Source organism: Monodon monoceros, unplaced genomic scaffold (assembly GCF_005190385.1).
Source record: "Monodon monoceros isolate NGI ecotype Baffin Bay Population unplaced genomic scaffold, NGI_Narwhal_1 Super_Scaffold_11, whole genome shotgun sequence".
Lineage (NCBI taxonomy): Eukaryota > Metazoa > Chordata > Mammalia > Artiodactyla > Monodontidae > Monodon > Monodon monoceros.
Window position 1 is genome coordinate 97,650,718 of NW_021703767.1, and position 19,329 is coordinate 97,670,046.

A 19,329-nucleotide genomic window follows, 5' to 3' on the forward strand; every position below is an offset into this window, starting at 1 on the left:
CATTTAACTTCTGCTGAGTGCTGTCACATGAGAACTGGCCTAATGTTGCCAGAATCTTATTAGACCCAGATTCTTGGTTTTTAAATGGTGACAGCTCTTCAGATGTGGAAGACACTACGTGTAGGCCAACACTGCAGGGGCCGAAAAAAATGTTTGTGTGTTGTATTTAGCCCAAGCGCTGCCAGTTCATACCATCCAGATACTGAAAATGTGGGAAAATTACCAAGAGGTGGTTCCCCGAACAGTGGAGCTTGTGGTTCAGGAGTTTTTAAGACTTCGCTCTGATTGCTACAGTCTCACATGGTAGCCCTGGAAAGAACTGTCCTATAGCTATTGGAGGAAGAATTTGGATCCGTCAAGAACTCAATGGTGGGAGAAAGAAAATATATTTAGAAGTTTTGAGCAGATGGGGTGTCTCTCTGTCTCTTATTTATTTCTTGGGTTGCTTTTGTAACTGAAATACCTTTTGGGGACTGTGGAAATTATTCATGCTATGAGAAATGTGGTTTTGCTTTTTGATAGCCCTGTTTTTAATTTGTGAAGAGATCAAAATCTTAGATGACCCCTACCCATTACATTTCATTCCTAAGGGTTTGCTTATTAACAGAAACATTTCATTTTTTAGCACAGGACTAATTAAAAATCCTTAACTTCTACGACGTGTAGCTTGTTTAAATGTATTTAAACCACTGAACCAGATTGTATTGGGTTGTCCAGCTGAATCCATGCCGCATCCCAAAATGGTATAGGTTTTGTTGATTTGGAATATGGTACTGTCAAAGTTCAGAACAATCCTAGAAAAAGTTATGTGAGGCTTTAGATGTGAAAATAATAGAATCAAGAGCCAAAAAGGCCCAGGGCTTCACGCATGATTTCCCTTTTTCTAAAATAGAATCCGTGTACAATTTGAGAGAAGAGAACAGACAGCTGAGGAGAGCGCATCAGGACATGCACACACAGCTGCAAGATGTCAAGGTAAACAAAATACCCAGCATTTGACTGTTTAGTGTTTGCCTGCTTTACTTTGTAGAGTGACCTTAAAAGTCGTTCCCTGTTTGACATGCTTTACAATGCACACTGTTATTTCGGGCTTTGCATAAACCGGACCAGGCCCAATACTTCTACCACTTCTGTATCATAAGCTAAACGATGATCTGGAAATCCCAGCATTTCCATTAGTACTGAAATGATTCTTTTGCTAGATGGTTCAATCTTAATAAGCTTTTTTTTTTTTTGGCAATATAGAAATACCTTTAATATCTTAAGTAAAAATAAGTACATGAAGTAGAATGCAGGCTACTATGGTAGCTATATACAATTATGTAGAGAAGACCGAAAGGAAACATATAAAATCGTTTGTAACTTATTTAAGGATAGTGGGATTATATATTTCCCCATCTATTTTTCAAATATTCTGCACTATTGTTATAATTTTTAATAATAAAAATGTTAATTCAAATATTATTAATAATATTTTTCACTTATTTCCAGTATGGCTGTAATGTTGCAGGTTTGTTAGATTAATAAGCTTTTTATTTACAAAGGTTTATTAATAACGAGAGGTATTTTTCTTTGTGTGTTGATTTCACTGTAAGTGATTGTGATATTTGGGCAGCACATTTTAGATTGTGGAATACATTAATCATAGTCTTCCCTCTACAAAGATTTCGGAACTTAACAAATACTGCAAAAACAAACCAGCAAGCAAGCAGCATCTGGGTGCTCATGCCACTGTCTGCCCAAGAGGAGTTTGTCCTAGAATGTTAAAACTCAACCTGTAAAATTCTTTTCTGTGTAGCAACAGCATAAGAATTTACTCTCCGAGCATGAACAACTTGTAGTGACTTTGGAAGACCACAAGAGTGCACTAGCTGCTGCACAGGTTAGAAGGGTAGCGGCCTCTCTGGGTTCTTTTTAAGTCTGCTTAACATTTCTGAATTCCTCTTGCGTGTAGTCTCTTAAAGGCCAGGCTTCACTGAGTTCCTTAGGACAGAGCTTTCCTGATGCTGAAGATCGTGCATGCTTTCAAAACTCAATCAAGAGAATATTAAATAAACCTTTGTTTTTTGGTGTTTTTTTGCACTGGCAGTGTGGTGCATATTACTTTTTCTACCCTCCTCCAGCCCCTGCATGCAGTAGTCTAATACTTGTTTCAGTCACAGAAATTATCCCACATATGTGGTCTTTTGCCACCGTGTGACCTGTATTGACGCTTGCTATATGATCTGTAGGATTTTATGATGCTAGCTACCTAAATAAATTATTGTCAAGCTCTATATTTTATTCCTCCCTCCCTTGCTCCCAGCTTTACAGCCTGCACACACTGCTTTGGGGACTAGGCTTATGTGTTGTTTGGTCAAATTACAGGAAATAAGAAGAGCTCTCAAGTCAATAGAGAAGGAAAACGAGAGTCGTAAGCTTCATTTGTTCAAAGCCTAGAACAGTCCTCGGCACAAGGCAGGCCCCGAGGAGACACTTACTGAATGAACAAGTGAACAAATACAAGTGTTGGAGAGCTTATTAAAGTAATATCACATTGAGTGTTATACAGCTTTCTAGTCGAAGCAAAGAAATAAGAATGGCTTCTTAATCACCGGTCTTCACTTTTCTTCTCTTGGAAGAATTGAAAGAAAAGGGCAAAGGAAAACCAACTCTCTTTGCTTACCAGGAGACCATGTATTATCTTTTGTCTTTATAAAATTATTAATAGAATCATATGCTGGGCCCTGATTCATCTCAGAGGCTGTAGCATCTGTGTCTCTGGGACCCTTTTTCAAGGCAGTCATTGATTATCTCCCTACAAAACTGTAGCTGTGTGGTAATTTTTTTCCATGGGTATAAATTAAATTGACTTTAGAGGATATTATTACATTCAAAACCTTCTTTATAAAATTTTTACCAAGTATTATTATTTTCTGTGAGGCTGCTTTTCATACTGAAAAATGTGACAAACCAATTTGAATACTCTATGTACTATAATAGCCATAAATATTAGACTAAGCAACAATTTGAAAATTCAGAAAAATATAAGTAAAATAATTCATTTAATGACCAAAGCCAGATTCTGTCGTAAGCATCCTGGGAGTATTGCCGACAAGGTTTTGCAACAGAAAAAATATTTTTATTTAACTTACATATAATTTTCTATTTCTTTCAATAGCTTTTTGGTTCTTTTGGGTGGGGCCTCCAAGTTTCTCCTGCTCTTTTACCCCTGTATTAAAACTTTCCCCAGATCTGCCCAGAAAACAACTGCTATTTCAGGCACCTACGTCTCTCATGTAAATCATCTTATGAGATTCTGTCTTGACAACCTGATTTTTTGCGGTACGCGGGCCTCTCACTGTTGTGGCCTCTCCCTTTGCGGAGCACTGGCTCCGGACGCGCAGGCTCAGCGGCCATGGCTCACGGGCCCAGCCGCTCCGCGGCATGCAGGACCTTCCCGGACTGGGGCACGAACCCGTGTCCCCTGCATCGGCAGGCGGACTCTTAACCACTGCGCCACCAGGGAAGCCCGACAACCTGATTTTTAAATGGAATAATTAAGAGCGGGAGAAAGCAGGAACAGAGTAGAATTTGAGAGTTTACAATTTATCAGGGATTATCATAATAACTTTATGTACAGAATTTTATTTACTATTCACAACCTACTGAGTTATATAATACTGTATCCTTTTTATATCTAAATAAAGTAAGGTCAAAAAGGAGTACTGTAGCTGGCCCCAAATCATTGCCCAGAACCAAGCTGGAAGCTTATGGACATCAAAGTCACACTTAACTCTTCAGCTGGAATTTGTGGAGACTCCCTGTATCACAGTTACCTGGGCCTTGCTCCAGACCTACTGAATCATCATTTCTAGGGTGGGGGGTCCAGGAGCCTGCATTTTTAACATGATCCTTCCATAATTTAACATGATTCTTAATGCACGCTAGTATTTGAGAACCACAGCATTACTGCCTTCAAAGGTTATGTATCTAGGAGGAGGAGAAAGAAAAAAAGACTAGAATATTTATCTTATTAAAAGTATCATTGTGTGGATGTCATCTTTTTTTCTTTGACCTCCAAAGTTGGTTTGCAAATGTTTTGGTAGATTTCTGGGCTAAGGGCCATTGTTAGCCGTTTGGCACGCCGTTGTTCAAATGATAAAGAAGCACTCCCCTGAGACAGATTTAGCAAGCAGACTTCTGCACCTCTGTGTGAATTAGAAAAAGGCAGAAAGGGGGTGGGAGAGCACTGTACAGGTGCACAGCTGTGGCCGCAGGAGCATGACTCACCAGCCTCGACGCCCCGTCTGCTGTGCACACTGAGGGCGGCGGCCCTGGCCAGCAGGCTCTTTCTTTCAGAAGAGATTTCTGGGTTCTTTGTGTTCATGGAAGTGTGTGTTTACACACACAGCATTTCTGTTTTAGGGTTACGGTGTTGGTGCATATGATGAGCTAAGTATAGTCTCTTGGTTTTCCTACTTAAAGTGTTTGATTTTTTCCGTCTTTCTAGCTTCTTGTATTAAAAATATCACACACACACACACACACACACACACACACACACCCTATCACATATACACACGGGTACACACATATGAGTATATGAGTATATTCTAGACCTATGCCTTCGTTAGTGCCTTTGTTGCTCTAGAAGAAAAGGACATTCAGAATTGAAGAATAAAAATCCAGCCTCATTTCATGCCTATGCTATTGCTTTCCAAAACTGCAGAGCACAATACAGGAAGCGCTCTGGAGAGGAAGGGACCCTTTGTGAGCACGTATTGACTGGAAGAAGAGGGTGGCCTGAGTGATTTTACATATATATTCAGTTACTTATTTGAAGCCTATGGTTCTTTTCTGCTGAAAAGTGTTACTCAGACCATATTGGTAAAAGATAATCTGCACTTATATTTACATAATTGTGCAATTTTAAAATAGAGTTTAATGTCATAAAACTGATTGCATAGCTGTCTTACTCTTAATAATGATATTTAGACTAGAAATTTATACATAAAAATCCTGACTTAGTTTAATGTAGCATGGGAAACTAACATCTGTCTTAGATACTTTTTCTCTGTTCCCTTTAACTCTGATTTGCATGTGCTTATAAATGGTTGAGCATGTCCAAGTAAGTATAGATAATGCATGGAAACAGTCTGCGTATTTTTTCTTTCTTGCATTTAGGTATAATATTTTTGTCTAGTCTTCCAGTGAACCGTCTATGAATGATATCCTTTTCCCTCCTCAAATTGTGCAATTTGCATCCAATTGTGCAATTTGTATGCAGACTCAAGTTGCAGAATATAAACAACTGAAAGATACTCTGAATAGGATTCCAAGCTTTCGAAAACCAGAACAAACAGAGCAGCAAAATCTTACCCAGGTGGCACATTCTCCACAAGGTGACAGCGCAACAAGGGACAAGTTACCCGGAGAGCCTCGGGAGGTAAGAGGCATGAACTGGTCATCTGTGGTCAGGTCGCTTTCCCTGTCAAGCTGTCCTCAGGTGAACTGCTCTAAATATTGCCAGCTCTAACTGCAGAACACCGGTTCTCACATTTTAGCATATATCAGAGTCCCTAGCAGGGCTGTTAAAACAGGAATAACTGGGCCCCAGCCCACAGTTTACAGTTCAGTGAATTTGGGGTGAGGCCTGAGGATTTGCATTTCTAGCTGATTTCGGTGGTCTGGGGACGCACACTTTGAGAACTGCTGTTCTGTTTCCTGGAAAAGACTGAACTAGTTTTGTCTTTCTTCATGTGGGTATATTTGTTTGAAAGGAGCTGTCATGTCTGAATATTTTAGGGGGTTTTTTGGGGGGGTTTGGGGATAGAGTGAGAAGGTTAAATGATCATGAGGATATTATATGACAATCAGCCCACTTAAGTATTAAAGCCGATAATATATTTGAACTTGATGCTGTACTTGGTCCATACAAAATATGTCAAAGTTTGTATTATATAGCCTTCATAAAACTACAAGAGTATAAGTGCTAGTCACAGAATCCATTTTTTGTATTCCTGTTCTTCATAAAATTAAGCCTTGTTGCTTAAGAATATCTCCCAAGTGAAACATCAAAAGTGGTGTCGCCCATATGATTAATTCTTACAGAGTTGTTTATGCAATCACACCTGTAATAAAAATGGCAAGTATGATTATCTTTCCCCCGACAAAGTCGTTTTAAACAGTGAATGTTTGAGAAGACTTTCCCCAACTCACCTTCTTATCACCTTATGGGAATAATTAAGTTGAAGTGAGTGGACTTCGTTTGAATCTTCAGTCTGAGCAAAGCATTCCTTCACAGGTTCTGTATCCTCCTGGATGCTTGTTCTTTGTCTGGGTCTTATGTTGCTCCTGACTTAAGAAAACACAACCAGAGCCCTGGTGTGGAAATTGGTTCTATTCTCTATCTAAGTTTAACTACCAGTTTACTGGATTAATCTTTTAAAGACTCAGACTTTTTAGTTCTTCCATCTGGGAGGTGGAGATAATAGTCATCTGCTCTAACCTTTCTCACGGGGATGTTGTGGAGATAAGTGACAGGTGTTGGAAAGCACTTAGGGCCCTTCAGAGAAATATTTCCTGTAAAGCCAGGGCAGTATCAATTCAAACTTGTCAGGTATGCAAGGTCTTGGTAAAATGTACACCTCCAAAAGCCATCCTCAGATGTCTGAGAAAGGACTTTTTCCCTTGGCTTATTTGTTTATGTATACAATCCAGTTTCTAAGTTATGTTTCTGCTAATTTAAGAACAGGGCTTCACATTTATTTCAATTATGGGACAGCAACCTGACCAAAGAAAGTATCCTTTCTGCTAAAGAAGGTTGGTGGGAGGGAGGACAGTGACACATTTTCCTATTGATATTATACCATCTCCCTTTTGCCTCTCTTTTCTAAGTAATGAAGACCGTATAGAAATCTCTGAAACTTGCAGAGAAAATTGATTTAAATCAACCACTTTTAGAAGAGGAGTCCTCTGTGAAAAGACACATCTTTTTTTTCCTTCAGAGTTTTCTGTGTTAATAAAGTACTCACAAAAGACTTCCTCTGGTTTACAAAGAAATACCACTTTAATACGTCAGAAATGTTTAATTGTACCTGATTTAATGGGCACTATTATAGCCAACATATGGGTGTCCATTAGTAATGGCATTCTTTTTTTTATGTTTGCTAACAGAAAACAAAGCTAGCTCATCCTCTATTTGATCTTATCCTCTTCTTTTCGTATAATTATTGAAAACAAAATTTACCTTGAAGAAAATTACGTATTTGATCACTTGAAGTATGAGGGTTTTTCCCTTTTTATTCTAAGGGAGAACAGGAGTTAGATTGCTTTTGAGGGTAGGGTCTACTGAGATGTGGTCACTTATAGGCTTTACTTTTAGGTTATTTACGGTACTCTTTCCACGATGAAATTTTGCTTACGTTGTCTCTATTTTGTAGGTGAGATCACACAGTGAGAAGAGTTAAGTGACTCCACTGCAGCCATACTTTTCAGTCAGGACTGTGTTTCTAGACTCCAGGATTTTGCTTATGTTGTAACCCCGTAGACATGGTAATAAAGAGATTCTATCACTGCTTTTGAAATAGAAGAGTGTCATTTCCAGTGATGTGCTTGGCCTAGGTGTCCCGAAATAGCGAAGTGTGGCAGAACCATGAAGCAGTCCCTGGAAGAACGGAGGAAACAGAACCTTACCCTCCCACCCAGAAGGAGGCAGGATTCCAGGCGCCCGCAGAACTGACCCAGCGAGAAGCGGGCCGCGGGGAGCCCGAGGGGCGGCCGGCAGAGGAGGAGCACAGGAGGGCCCTGGAGGAAGAGGCGATGGAGCAGGTTGGGCAGGCCGAGCACCTCGCGGAGGAGCACGACCCATCGCCGGAGGAGCAGCGGCATCGGGAGTGGGCGGAACGGCGTGAGCGGAAGGAAGCCAGGCTCCTGGAAGGGCAGGCTCGCGCTGGGGTACGAGGTCATCCAGCCAGTTGCCTGGGATAAGGGGTGCGCCTTTGTGTCTATGGGCAGTTGACCCTTGAGCAGGGCAGGTTTGAACCTCACGGGCCCACTCATACCAGGATTTTTTCAGTAGTAAACACTACAAGATCCGCGGTTAGTAGAACCTGCACGTGGGGAACTGCCCAGAGGAGCCCCTATAGGGAGGGAGGCTATGGAGGAACCCAATATACAGGGGCCCGACTGAAAGCTGTAAGAAGATTCTCCACTGCACGGAGGGTCAGCGCCCCAGCCTCCCACGCTGTTCAAGGGTCAGCTGGGTTAAGGAAAAAGCCCTCGTGTATAACAGTCTATAAAGTAAAATTGGGATGATCTTGCTAAATGTTACATGTACCTATTTAAATGTTCTATTGTGATGTTAGTAGCATAGCTACCTTATCCCAGAAAGACGGTTGGGGAAAAGAGAAGGTCCTATGCATGTGTGTATGTATTGTCTTTGTCAAGAGTGCACAGTGAGAGAGACTCAGTCACACCCCTTTAACAGAGTAGAAGAGTAGATGGGCACCTCATCCCGCACCTTCCAGTCTGTGCTCGAGCCCCGTGGGCATCTTGAGGCCGAGAAGTGACGCATTTTCTGTGATCAAGGGTACTTTTCTCCCTGTTCACTTACTTACTGTCAAATCCTATGTTGGCTTTTGCACGCTCACCTTCAGGGTGGTTAGCAAGTCATCAGAAAGCTGACTTAAGGACATGCCACTAGGTGAGTGAGTGTGTTTACCAGTCTCTGCTCAGGCTCCACCACTGAGCACTCCCCTCTCACATAAGTAAGGCTCATAAAAACATCCATTATTTTCATAAATGAGACTTTAAAAGAACTGAAAGCAACCCTGAGTGCAGCCAGGTGTACCTTCCTTACACAGCCTCGAAGGTGATACCTGACGGTAGGCTACCTGGCCCTTACGTGGACGCTGGTCACCTTTTATTTATAGTTCTGAAGCTTTGTTTGGCCTCAAACTTTCCAAGACTTCAAGCCGCTAGAGGCTTTGGCTGGGCAGGTGTGAAGGCCCCCCTGTGGGTGCACTCTTAAATTGTTGCAAAGGTGGCATGAAGAAGCCTCTCTCCCAGTCTTGGGTCCTTCATAGCTTTCCTCAAAGGTAATTCCCCACTAGGTTTAATTTCCCTCAACCATGCACACTCTTTCCTTTGGTGAGAACTGTGTGGACTCGTATTAGTTGGGAGAGAGGGGCGGAGGAGGGAGTGGTAGACGGCTTAATGGAAGCAGAGTTTAAGAATTCCTGTATCAGGTTTTCCTTTAATCAGAAAGTTCTCTCTTCTCATCCATTTTTGGTTTCTTTGAAGAAAAACGGTTCTCTGCTTTTCCACCCTAATCTGAAATTTGACTCGTCTTGGCTCCGCTTAGCCTGAGATTAGTATATGCACTGCGAGAGTTAATTAGCTTCCCTCGGTCTTTAGGCTTCATGGGAAAGCCTTAGCCTCAGCCTCAGCTCACAAATCGCCCCATTTAGTCTGAGGTTATTACGTGCCCACGTATACCAGAGCCTTCTGAGCATAAATTTAATTAGGGTTGAAACATTTCTTCTGTTGCGTCCTCCTCCATTTGAGAGGGAGCACATTAAAAATCTGCCTTAATGCCAACAAAAGGAGAAGACCAGTTGCTGAAAGAAGCCAAGGGTGATTCAGAGCGTTGGGAGACAGGAGTGGAGTCCAGCCGCGGGGTGGCTTTGGACCATTATGACAGTTGACCTGACAGATAGGTGTCCACAAACCAGCCCTGCCTTCTGCGCGTGTCACGCAAAAGGGACGAAGGGAGGACCAGGGGACCCGACAGTTCTTGCTCTGCAGCGACTCTCTGTTCCCCAGGTGTATCCCTCGGGCAAGCCGGCCGCCAAATTCCAGTCGCCGTATGAGGAGCAGCAGAGGCTGGCAGTGCGGCGGGTGGAGGAGGCCCAGCGGCCGAAGGAGCGCCCCGAGGCCCCGCCCCAGCAGAGGCTGCAGCGGCCCTTGCTGCACCAGCACCAGCCGCAGCTCCTCGCCAGGGAGACGGCCCAGCAGAGGCAGGCTGGGCTCGCCGAGGGCCGGCCGCGGCGCCCGGAGCAGACACGGTAGCCTCCTGATGGGCCTAGGCAGCCCGCCTCTGGCGTTCACGAGCAGGATAGAGATGGCTTCCTGTATTTGTCACCCATGAACTTGAGGGGCTCCTGTTGCTCATGTAGCTGAGGCAGAACCACTACCTGAAAACTACATTCCAAACATTGAATTTTCAGAATAATCAACATTTTTTTTCCCTGCTTAAAAATGACAGTGTAGGGCTTCCCTGGTGGCGCAGTTGGATGAGAGTCCGCCTGCCGATGCAGGGGACACGGGTTCGTGCCCCGGTCCGGGAAGATCCCACATGCCGCGGAGCGGCTGGGCCCGTGAGCCATGGCCGCTGAGCCTGCGCGTCCGGAGCCTGTGCTCCGCAACGGGAGAGGCCACAACAGTGAGAGGCCCGCGTACCACCAAAAAAAAAAAAAAAAAAAAAAAAAAATGACAGTGTATGTCTCAAAATAACCTATCAGGTTTTGTGCTAACTTCATTTTATTTTATCATTTGAAAGGTATTTTATCTTTTATAAGGCATGTTTTGAAAGTATCTGGAATCTTTATTAAACCTAATTGGATAAGTTTAAGAAATATTTTTATGGCTTTTCAAAAAGTGTCGAAAAATTCATTGATAACTCTCTTTAAAGATAAATGACTTATGTCAAACTGTGCTACTTAATTTGTGTCCCTGAGGTGATGATTGTTTCCCTTGCAGGCAGCAAGCTCGTTATGATGCTGTAGATGATGATGTTGTTCAGGGAGCAGAGGACCAGGGCATCCAGGAAGAGGAAGGAGGTGGTGAGCTTCTTAGATGATGAATGTTTTAATAAAACTGCTTGGTAATATATAATATCAACTCAGAGTTATATGTGTATCTGCATACATGTTTCTCCCGCTCTCTGAAAGTAGAGCGTTCCTGTGAGACCTTTTGTAAACTAAAATGGTGTAAAGCAAAGAAGCAATTACCATAGGACACATCTTGCTAAGGGATACACAGAGTAAATCGAGGTAAAGCACAGGTGCTCGCAGGCACAGTTCAGAGCTCTGGGGGCTGATGCTGAGCCGCTGAGTGTAGGTCCTGGGGAAGGAGCTGGACGGACAATGCCACTCTCCCTGCTCTGCTCTGGGTGTGTACTGTCTCCACGAGACTCCCTCTCTCTCTCGCTGCAGAACCAACACTAGTCGCTATTTTTGCTTTTCACCTTTTTCCATAAAATTGGAAATCCTCTTCCGAATTCTTTCGGTTACCCAAAACAGGTACTAACGTAGGTCTTTCGGAAAAGTGAGGTGACGTAAAACGAACTTTCAAAAAGTGGAGGAGACCTGCACGTACTACCATCTGTCTTTTGTTGTTGTTGGTATGCTTTTCTTAATCCTCCCAAACAGTTCACATTGGTAGCCTAAATCACGCAAGATAATCCGTTTGTTCTCTGACATTTTAGAGAGGAAATGGTAGTTTAAGCGTTTTGTATGCTAAGTACTTACTTCTAACACATTGTCATAGGACTGTTATACTTTGGGAAACTTCTACATTTTCTTCTTACCTTGGAGGTGTTTAGATTATTGCCTTGAAAGTTTTTCAAATTAAGTCAATAGTAGCTTTCATTTGCAGGGCGCATCTGTGTGTCATTTATCAAATACCACTTACTGTGATGATAGGACTAGACAGTAACCGTTTCCCTGGCAACACTAACACTTAGCTCTGTATCCTTTCCTAAAGAATCTAAAGGAAGGTGATTACCCAAACTCCCTCTACAGCCTGTTCTGATATTTTATAGCCCTTATAGACAAGACATTGTTTTCCTTATGTCCCCCCATACAGCACTTTAAGCTTTTTTGTTCCATTATCAGTAAGACTAGAGAACCATTTGTTCTCTCTTTTATTTAATGGATCCCTTGGTGCGCTTGAAACCTGATGGAAAGTCACCTGCACCTTTATTTTCTACAGGCTGAATACTCTCCCTATACTTAACCTTTCCTCTTGCATCTTACCGAAAGAAGTTATTTGTTCCTCTCTTTGTGTGCTCTTATCTATCAATACATTCTCTTAATTGAAATAATTTTGTTCAAAACGAAGCAAGTAAACGTGTGTGTGAGTATAAGCATGCAGTGCTTGTGGCATCATCATTACCGCCAATTCAGAGAACACAGGACGACGGGCTGAATTTGTTTTTTTAGCTCCACAAATGGGGTTGTTATTTCTTTCATTTCCTGAAATAGCATCAGTTTCTTCTTTCAGTGCCTTGCCATTTTCTCTGACATTACCAAAAATTAGTTGATAATTTTAGCGATGTCCAATTGACTGGGCTTTATCTTATCAAGAAAGTTTTGATTGTTGTTTTTGGCATAATGGGGGGGAAAATGCCGCTTTTGTTGTAAACATTTGTTTTGGGAGAGTTAGAATGGTGTCACTTACCCACACTGTCTCTGTAGACACAAGGCCTTTCCACACTATCTCTGTAGACACAAGGCCTGGGGAAAGGGCATAACTTTTCCAGAAAAGCTGAAACATACACCTTATGTCGAGCTAACCTAGCAGGAGGAGAGAGCGGGTGAAGTGGTCTGCAGGAAAGCCCGCTGGTGACTTTGCTTTGCTTTCAAAGGGAGAATCCTGTCTGGTTTGTTTGGACTGATATTAGTTCCTTTGATTTGCTAGCCTATGAGAGAGACAACCAGCACCAAGACGAGGCAGAAGAAGACCCAGAGAATGGACATGAGCTTCAAGAACAAGGGCCCCACGAAGCTGACCCAGAATCCGAGGCAGATGTAAGTGTCCTCTCTTCCGGTCGTGACACTTGGGAACTCACAAGGCAGAAAGGAAACCTGAAGGTTTACCTGACACCGTGACTCTGGCTCCAGATATGTCTGTTATTTCATCAGCACAGAAGGAAGGTGGCTTACACAATTATATGATATGAGCAGTGTTGTTAACTGTAAACCATGGGGTGTGTGTGTGATGAGAATGGGTTAAAGGTTGCTCTGGGAAAACATCCAAGGAGTTTCCCTCTGGGGACTTTCAGATTAGTCAAATTAAAATAGAAAAGCAAAAAAGAGGCATTGAAATATGTAGTAGTTCTGAAAGATGAAAAAAAAAAAAAAAAAAAGCAAGTGTGGGAGTTGGAGAGAGAACCAGAGAAAGGATATTAACCACTATGAAGCATGTTGAGCAGTCTGCTAGGGTGTGAATGTGTGTCATGTGACTCTCTGTAATCTCCCAGCAGTCCAGTGACTATTTTAATAAATACACAGATAGGATTGTGAGGTTTGAGAAATGAAAGAAAAAAATTTCCCAGACACCATGATGCTATAGAAAAATTAGAATATTAGCAGTTAGAGATATAGTAACCAGAAACGTTCTTTTTGTTTACTCAAAAAGGACCAAGACTCCCAATTCAGTTGGGTGGCCTTGGCCTTGCCTGCAAATGAGTGTGTCCTTATGCTTATGTGTAGGTGATTTTCACAGTGTAAAATCCTAGCGCTCCTGTCATCTTTTGCTAGGAAATCCACCACCATGTTAATAAAATTCAGTCTGTGCTATCCTATGGGCCCTGCCTGTCCATATTCTTCCTTGATAAACATTGAGAAGGTCTTCCTGACAGATGCTTGAAGTCACCCTGATGGAAACAGCTTTTGCACATAACTTGCACTGAGAGGTGGCAGAACACATTTACCCACCAGCCCCTGAATTGGCATTTCTCAGAGTATGCTCCAGGGAACCCTAGCCCTGAAATATTTTCAGGAAAGAGCAAGAGCTATAGATAGCAGGAGAGTGTGAGAGAGCCAGAGAATGTGAAAGAGCAAGAGAGTGTCCATGAGAGAGCAAGAAAGCGAGTGTGCAAATGCCTGAGAGCGTCCTGAGAGCGGTGGAGGGGACAGAGGAAGGGTGGGTATTCCAGTCACTGACTTTGGGAAACGCTGTGTGTTTTGATTGCTTACCTGACTGCATAATTCTTTACTCTCCTTTCATCAGTTGACTTGCTCTAGATAACACGCTGGGAAACGCTGGCCTTTCTACCATGCCTTCTCTTAATTAGAAATTATTAGCCTGCTTGTCCCTCTCTTTGTCTCATACTTTATCCATTTATTTTTAAAGTAAAAACATTTTTGTCCAGCTTTACTGAGATTTAATTGATTATCTAACTATTTTTTGAACGTAACAACCGTGCCTATTAAACGTTTTTACTACTTGGTTAGAGTTGGAACTAATGTGTATATTTTCACGTACTTTTGCAAAAGACATGTACTTTTTTTCTGAAGAAAATGTGTTACATTTTTCCTATATTTCCACACAGTTTATTGATAACGTACAAAAAGTGATCCATATAACAAGATTGTGGAGTAATTGGAGTTTAGTGTGAAGGTTATGATTTGTCACATTCCCAAGAAAAGTGTCATTTTGCTCTTGAGCAAAGTACATAGCAAGGGATGTGCAGATACTACAGCTGAGACTGCAGCGAGCTCTTGTACATGGTCAAGGCTCTGAGGTGAACTGAAGTAGAATTTTGTGGTCTGGAGACTAAATCTCACTCTGAGGCTTCACCGTCTCTGGGAAGCATTTGCTGCTTCAGTGAAGTGCCCTATTGATGACCCTGGTGTGATCAGGGAAGCTCTTGCAAGCATCTCCATTTCTGCCCGGCTCAGGCTCTAAGATCTGAATCTTTATGAGGGCATGTGTTATTTTGAAAGGTGCTTTGGGAGCATAAGTGGGACATCCAGATAATTCTAAAGTTGATAATGTGAAGGGCATTCACTGAACACAATAACAGAATCACTACTTGAGAGGTGGGGTGGGGAGGGGGAGGTATTTTTCAAAATATATTGCCGGAGGCTGGGTTAGCCCAGTCCCTTTTCTCCTGTCTCTTGCCAGTGCAGCCTCTCTCAGCTTCACGGTAGTGTTCATTATAAAGAAATGTGGAGGCTTCCCTGGTGGCGCAGTGGTTGAGAGGCCGCCTGCCGATGCAGGGGACACGGGTTCGTGCCCCGGTCCGGGAGGATCCCACGTGCCGCAGAGTGGCTGGGCCCGTGAGCCATGGCCAGTGAGCCTGCGCGTCCGGAGCCTGTGCTCCGAAACAGGAGAGGCCACAACAGTGAGAGGCCCGCGTACCGAAAAAAGTAAAAATAAAAAAATAAATAAATGTGATCCACACTAGAACGTGATCGTCTACTTGTGAATTAGCCTCCTCTTGTCTCCTCGTGGGCCCTCTTCTTGGGTCCTTTCTGGTGTGGGCTTCCTCTCTCCTCAGCTGCTTTTCACTCACTTACATGTAACAGCTGGTTTTGCAAAGGATAACTCGTCTGTCAAAAAAATCAACATACCAGTGAAAGAAGTTACTATTTGCCTATCTAAATCTCTCATTTTAATTATTTCTCCTACTTGGTCCTTTGGCTTTCATTAACTGTTTTTCTTGTCATCTAGTTATGTTCATGTTACTTGTGATAATTAGAGTTTTGAGAACTATTTTGGAATCGCTTGCAGGAAAGAAATGCCATTTGAACTTAATTCTGACGCATCAGTCTCTGACACATAAAGCAGAGGCTTTATCTTTTGACAGTGGGACGAATACTTGTGAGTCTTGGCAAGGATAGATCTGAACAATCTGGTGAAGGACAATTTCATTTTCTGCCAGTGTCTGGCCTTTCAAATGAAATTAAACTTGATCCTGGAATTTGAAGTGGTGGTTGCTTTTCATTAAAATTTTACAGAGGGCAGCTGTAGAGGATGTAAACCCAGCAGACGACCCTAATAATCAAGGGGAGGATGAATTTGAGGAAGCCGGGCAAGTGAGGGAAGAAAACTTGCCAGATGAAAATGAAGAGCAGAAACAAAGTCACCAAAAGCAAGGGAATGCAGAAATGGAGGAGCATTTGGTGGTAAGCGGATGCCACGAAGGAGGGTGGTTTTAACTCGGGTATTTTAACAATGCCTGGTTTTACGCAAAAGGGTAGCCATAACCTCATGGACAGGAGGTTCACCTCTTTGGGTTTTTGGGGGGGGTCATCATGTGAAATGCCCACCCTCAGAGAGAGCGGGTGATGGGCATCCTGGGCTTTGTGTTGAGAATGGTTAGTCATCATTTCCTGGCCCCTGATGCATTGAAAGTGTAATGTTCATGGTGGCCTGCCTGTTCTTCGTCCCAGAGGACTGGACAACCCATCTCCAGTGTTCGGTAACCTGAGCCTCCCCTTTCGTTTCAACAGATGGCAGGAAATCCAGACCAGCAGGAGGACAATGTGGATGACCAGTACCAGGAAGAGGGGGAAGAGGAGGTAGGAAGGGGGAGGGCAGGAGGCCAGACTGTTTGGGGCCTCACGCTCGCCTGCAACAAACCTCGGCCGCGCAGGCTTCTGTAGAAAGGTTCAGAGAGCCGTAGGCTGGGTAAGGAAGGGTGGTTTCAAGGGGAAACGGACCAAGGCCGTGGAGATATTTGGTTAGAAGATAACAAAAATGGGGTGATAAAATCCTCCTCTCTGGTTTTTCCCTAGAAATTTTGAGTTGAGAAGACACTTGGCCTTCCAGAAATGGCAGACTTAGGTTCATGTGTTGTTTGTAAGAATATTTTCTCCTGTCTCTTTCCCTCACAAGAAAGAAGAGCAAAGCTCTGCACACTGAGGGTCTGGATAACCCCAGAGACTTTCCCTGTAGACATGGCCACAGTGCCTGTGTCACAGGGGCACCCCCAGACACTTAAAAAATTTTATAGCCTCTCCTTTTAGCCTCTGCCCTTCTAAGAATTTAGCATCTTAATCAAGTTTAACAAAGAAGAAAAGGAAAAATATGTAAGGAGCTCTGTTGAGTAAGATGCACTTGGGTGGAATTTCTTAACATTTCATTTTAGTTTGCTTCTTATTGTAAACCTCTGGCATATCGTTGTTAATTAGGTTTATAGAGCATCTACCTTGGTGCCACAATCATGTAATTGACTGATGAACACTGTTGGTTGTAGCTGGTTAGTCACGGCGGGGTACTGTATGGACCGCTGAAGCTCAGTTCTCGGGAATATGATACGGATGAGGCCAAGGCCCCATGTTCAGTCTCTCTCTGGACCAGCAAATGGACCAGCAGATTAAAGCCCTGGTTCAGAGGCACCTCTCAGCCAGGCCTCTTGCAGATGTGTGGCTCTGACCCTAAGGGGAACGGCAGGAGCGGACAGACAAGTGGCAGCCTGAACTAACTCCCCCAACCCCTGAGAGCCTGCTCAGAAGGCACGAGCTGCTACACTCACGGGCATGGTTCCCTTGACTAGGTCTGCCGCCTCGTTTAGATTGCATTTATCAGCTTTTCAGAGCTGATGCTGAAATTTGTGTTTATACCAGGAAAACAGAAAAGAACCTCATTCTTTGCAGTCATTGGCAACATACACCTCTAGTCACGTGCAGTCTACCTGGCTTGATCTTCGTATTCTCTCTCCTTTTTCTCATCCTGCTGTTCATCCTAATGAAGCCCCTGAGCTGTGTTATCAGAAGAGAGCGTTAGAGAACCCAGCAGCCTTGAATATTAAGACGTTTGGCAAGAGAAAGATATTCATCTGGACCTCTCTTGTAACAGGATGTCTAGACTAATATTACTTTGTTTCATTATGTCAGATGCCAGGAATCTTTGGGAGATTAAAAGAGAAGAGATTCACCTTGGCTCCTTTTTAAAAATTCAGAAGGGTAAACATAAAATTTTAATCAGTATTTACTGATTTTTATTTTTAACTTCTATATTCTATCAGGTAAGGTGGAGAGAGAAATCCTGGGATCCAAGAGGGATCAAAGATGGAAAGAAAACAAAGGCAGAGAGGCGGGAGGGAAGGAGGATGATGACCAGGCAGAGCCTGGTGCCCGACGCCGGGCAGCTGCTCCCCAGGCCGCTGTCCCTCCTCCCTCAGGGGGCCTGACTGACTGGAGCCCTTACCCCTCCCTGCGCCTGACCCCTAGTTTCCTGCCCAGAGCTCCTAGCTGTGGCACCCCGTCCCCACTTCCTAACCCTCACACAGAGGCTCCAGGTCACCACGCCCTCTCATTTAGGGTGGTTGCCACGTGAGCTCTCAGCAGAAGACCAGCGTGCCTCTCTTCTTCCCTGGGTACCTTTCCCCTCTGCCCGCTAAGCGCCCCTTGCTCAGGCTGTGTTATATTTTTCTGGTAGTTCCTGTGGTGATTAGTTACTGGATTTTCCCACCTCTTTCCATTGTTCTCAGCTCTTCCCTTGAGGAGGGAGAAGCACTTTCATATATCAGGCAAGGACTAGTAACAGAGACAAAGTTCTCAGCAGACTGCAGCAAAAGAAGAAAAACAAAGAGGGATGCAATACGTGAGAACACATAGCGTGTTGTTTACAAGTGCTGTGTGTGTGAGCACTGAAAACCATAAAACGCTGTGTGATTTGCATCATTCTTATCTTCCTTAAGCCTCAGAGTCTTCCACTGCCCCAGCTGACCCCTGGGATGTAAGGCCCATTGCTGCTGTTGGGTCCCCTCCCTTCCAGCCCACAGTCAGCCTGACTTCTGTCACATTTGCTCCTAGGGAGGAGCTGCATCTTGCCAGGGTTATACCTGTTCAGAGGTACAGCCCATCAGACTGATTGAACTATGAGAGTAGAGGACCCAAAACAAGTGTGCATTCTCCCTGCCTTCTCTTATCTGAGTGCAACAGTGTTATCCTTCTGAGACATAAAGACGGATGGCTATTAACATACATTCATTGTTTACTGTTTGGGATCCTTAGAGTCAAAGACATTCATATGGTGAGCCCATCCTCATGCTGCTTACTTACAGATTTTTTATATCCTTATGAGCAAACGAGACAAACTGTGACATTGCCAAAAAATAGTATGTGTGCTTTAAAATTATTTATTTCTTCGAAGATTTTTAATCACAGTTTCAATTTCAGTGCTTGTGATTGGTCTGTTCATATTTTCTATTTCTTCCTGATTCAGTCTTGGCAGGTTGTGCATTCTAAGAATTTGTCCATTTCTTCCAGATTGTCCATTTTATTGGTGTAGAGTTGCTTGTAGTAATCTCTCATGATCTTTTGTGTTTCTTCAGTGTCAGTGGTTACTTCTCCTTTTTCATTTCTAATTCTATTGATTTGAGTCTTCTTCCTTTTTTTCTTGATGAGTCTGGCTAATGGTTTATCAGTTTTGTTTATCTTCTCAAAGAACCAGCTTTTAGTTTTATTGAACTTTGCTATCATTTCCTTCATTTCTTTTTCATTTATTTCTGATCTGATCTTTATGATTTCTTTCCTTCTGCTAACTTTGGGGGTTTTTTTGTTCTTCTTTCTCTAATTGCTTTAGGTGCAAGGTTAGGTTGTTTATTCG

The 19,329-nt window shown here is 43.1% G+C and overlaps 1 protein-coding gene across 4 annotated transcripts in view; it reads left to right on the forward strand.

Moving 5' to 3' along the window:
* GOLIM4 (golgi integral membrane protein 4) overlaps positions 1–19,329 on the forward strand; it is an 80,798-nt gene that overhangs the window by 52,433 nt on the left and 9,036 nt on the right. The window contains exons 6-14 of one of the 4 annotated variants that reach the window (XM_029214419.1): positions 893–975; positions 1,799–1,882; positions 5,270–5,428; positions 7,606–7,938; positions 9,808–10,049; positions 10,744–10,823; positions 12,685–12,794; positions 15,732–15,899; positions 16,227–16,295. In XM_029214419.1, coding sequence (XP_029070252.1) covers positions 893–975; positions 1,799–1,882; positions 5,270–5,428; positions 7,606–7,938; positions 9,808–10,049; positions 10,744–10,823; positions 12,685–12,794; positions 15,732–15,899; positions 16,227–16,295 — 1,328 coding nt within the window. Of the gene's footprint in view, positions 1–892; positions 976–1,798; positions 1,883–5,269; positions 5,429–7,605; positions 7,939–9,807; positions 10,050–10,743; positions 10,827–12,684; positions 12,795–15,731; positions 15,900–16,226; positions 16,296–19,329 lie in introns of all 4 variants that reach the window. The other 3 variants (XM_029214418.1, XM_029214421.1, XM_029214420.1) reach the window with 3 other exon arrangements.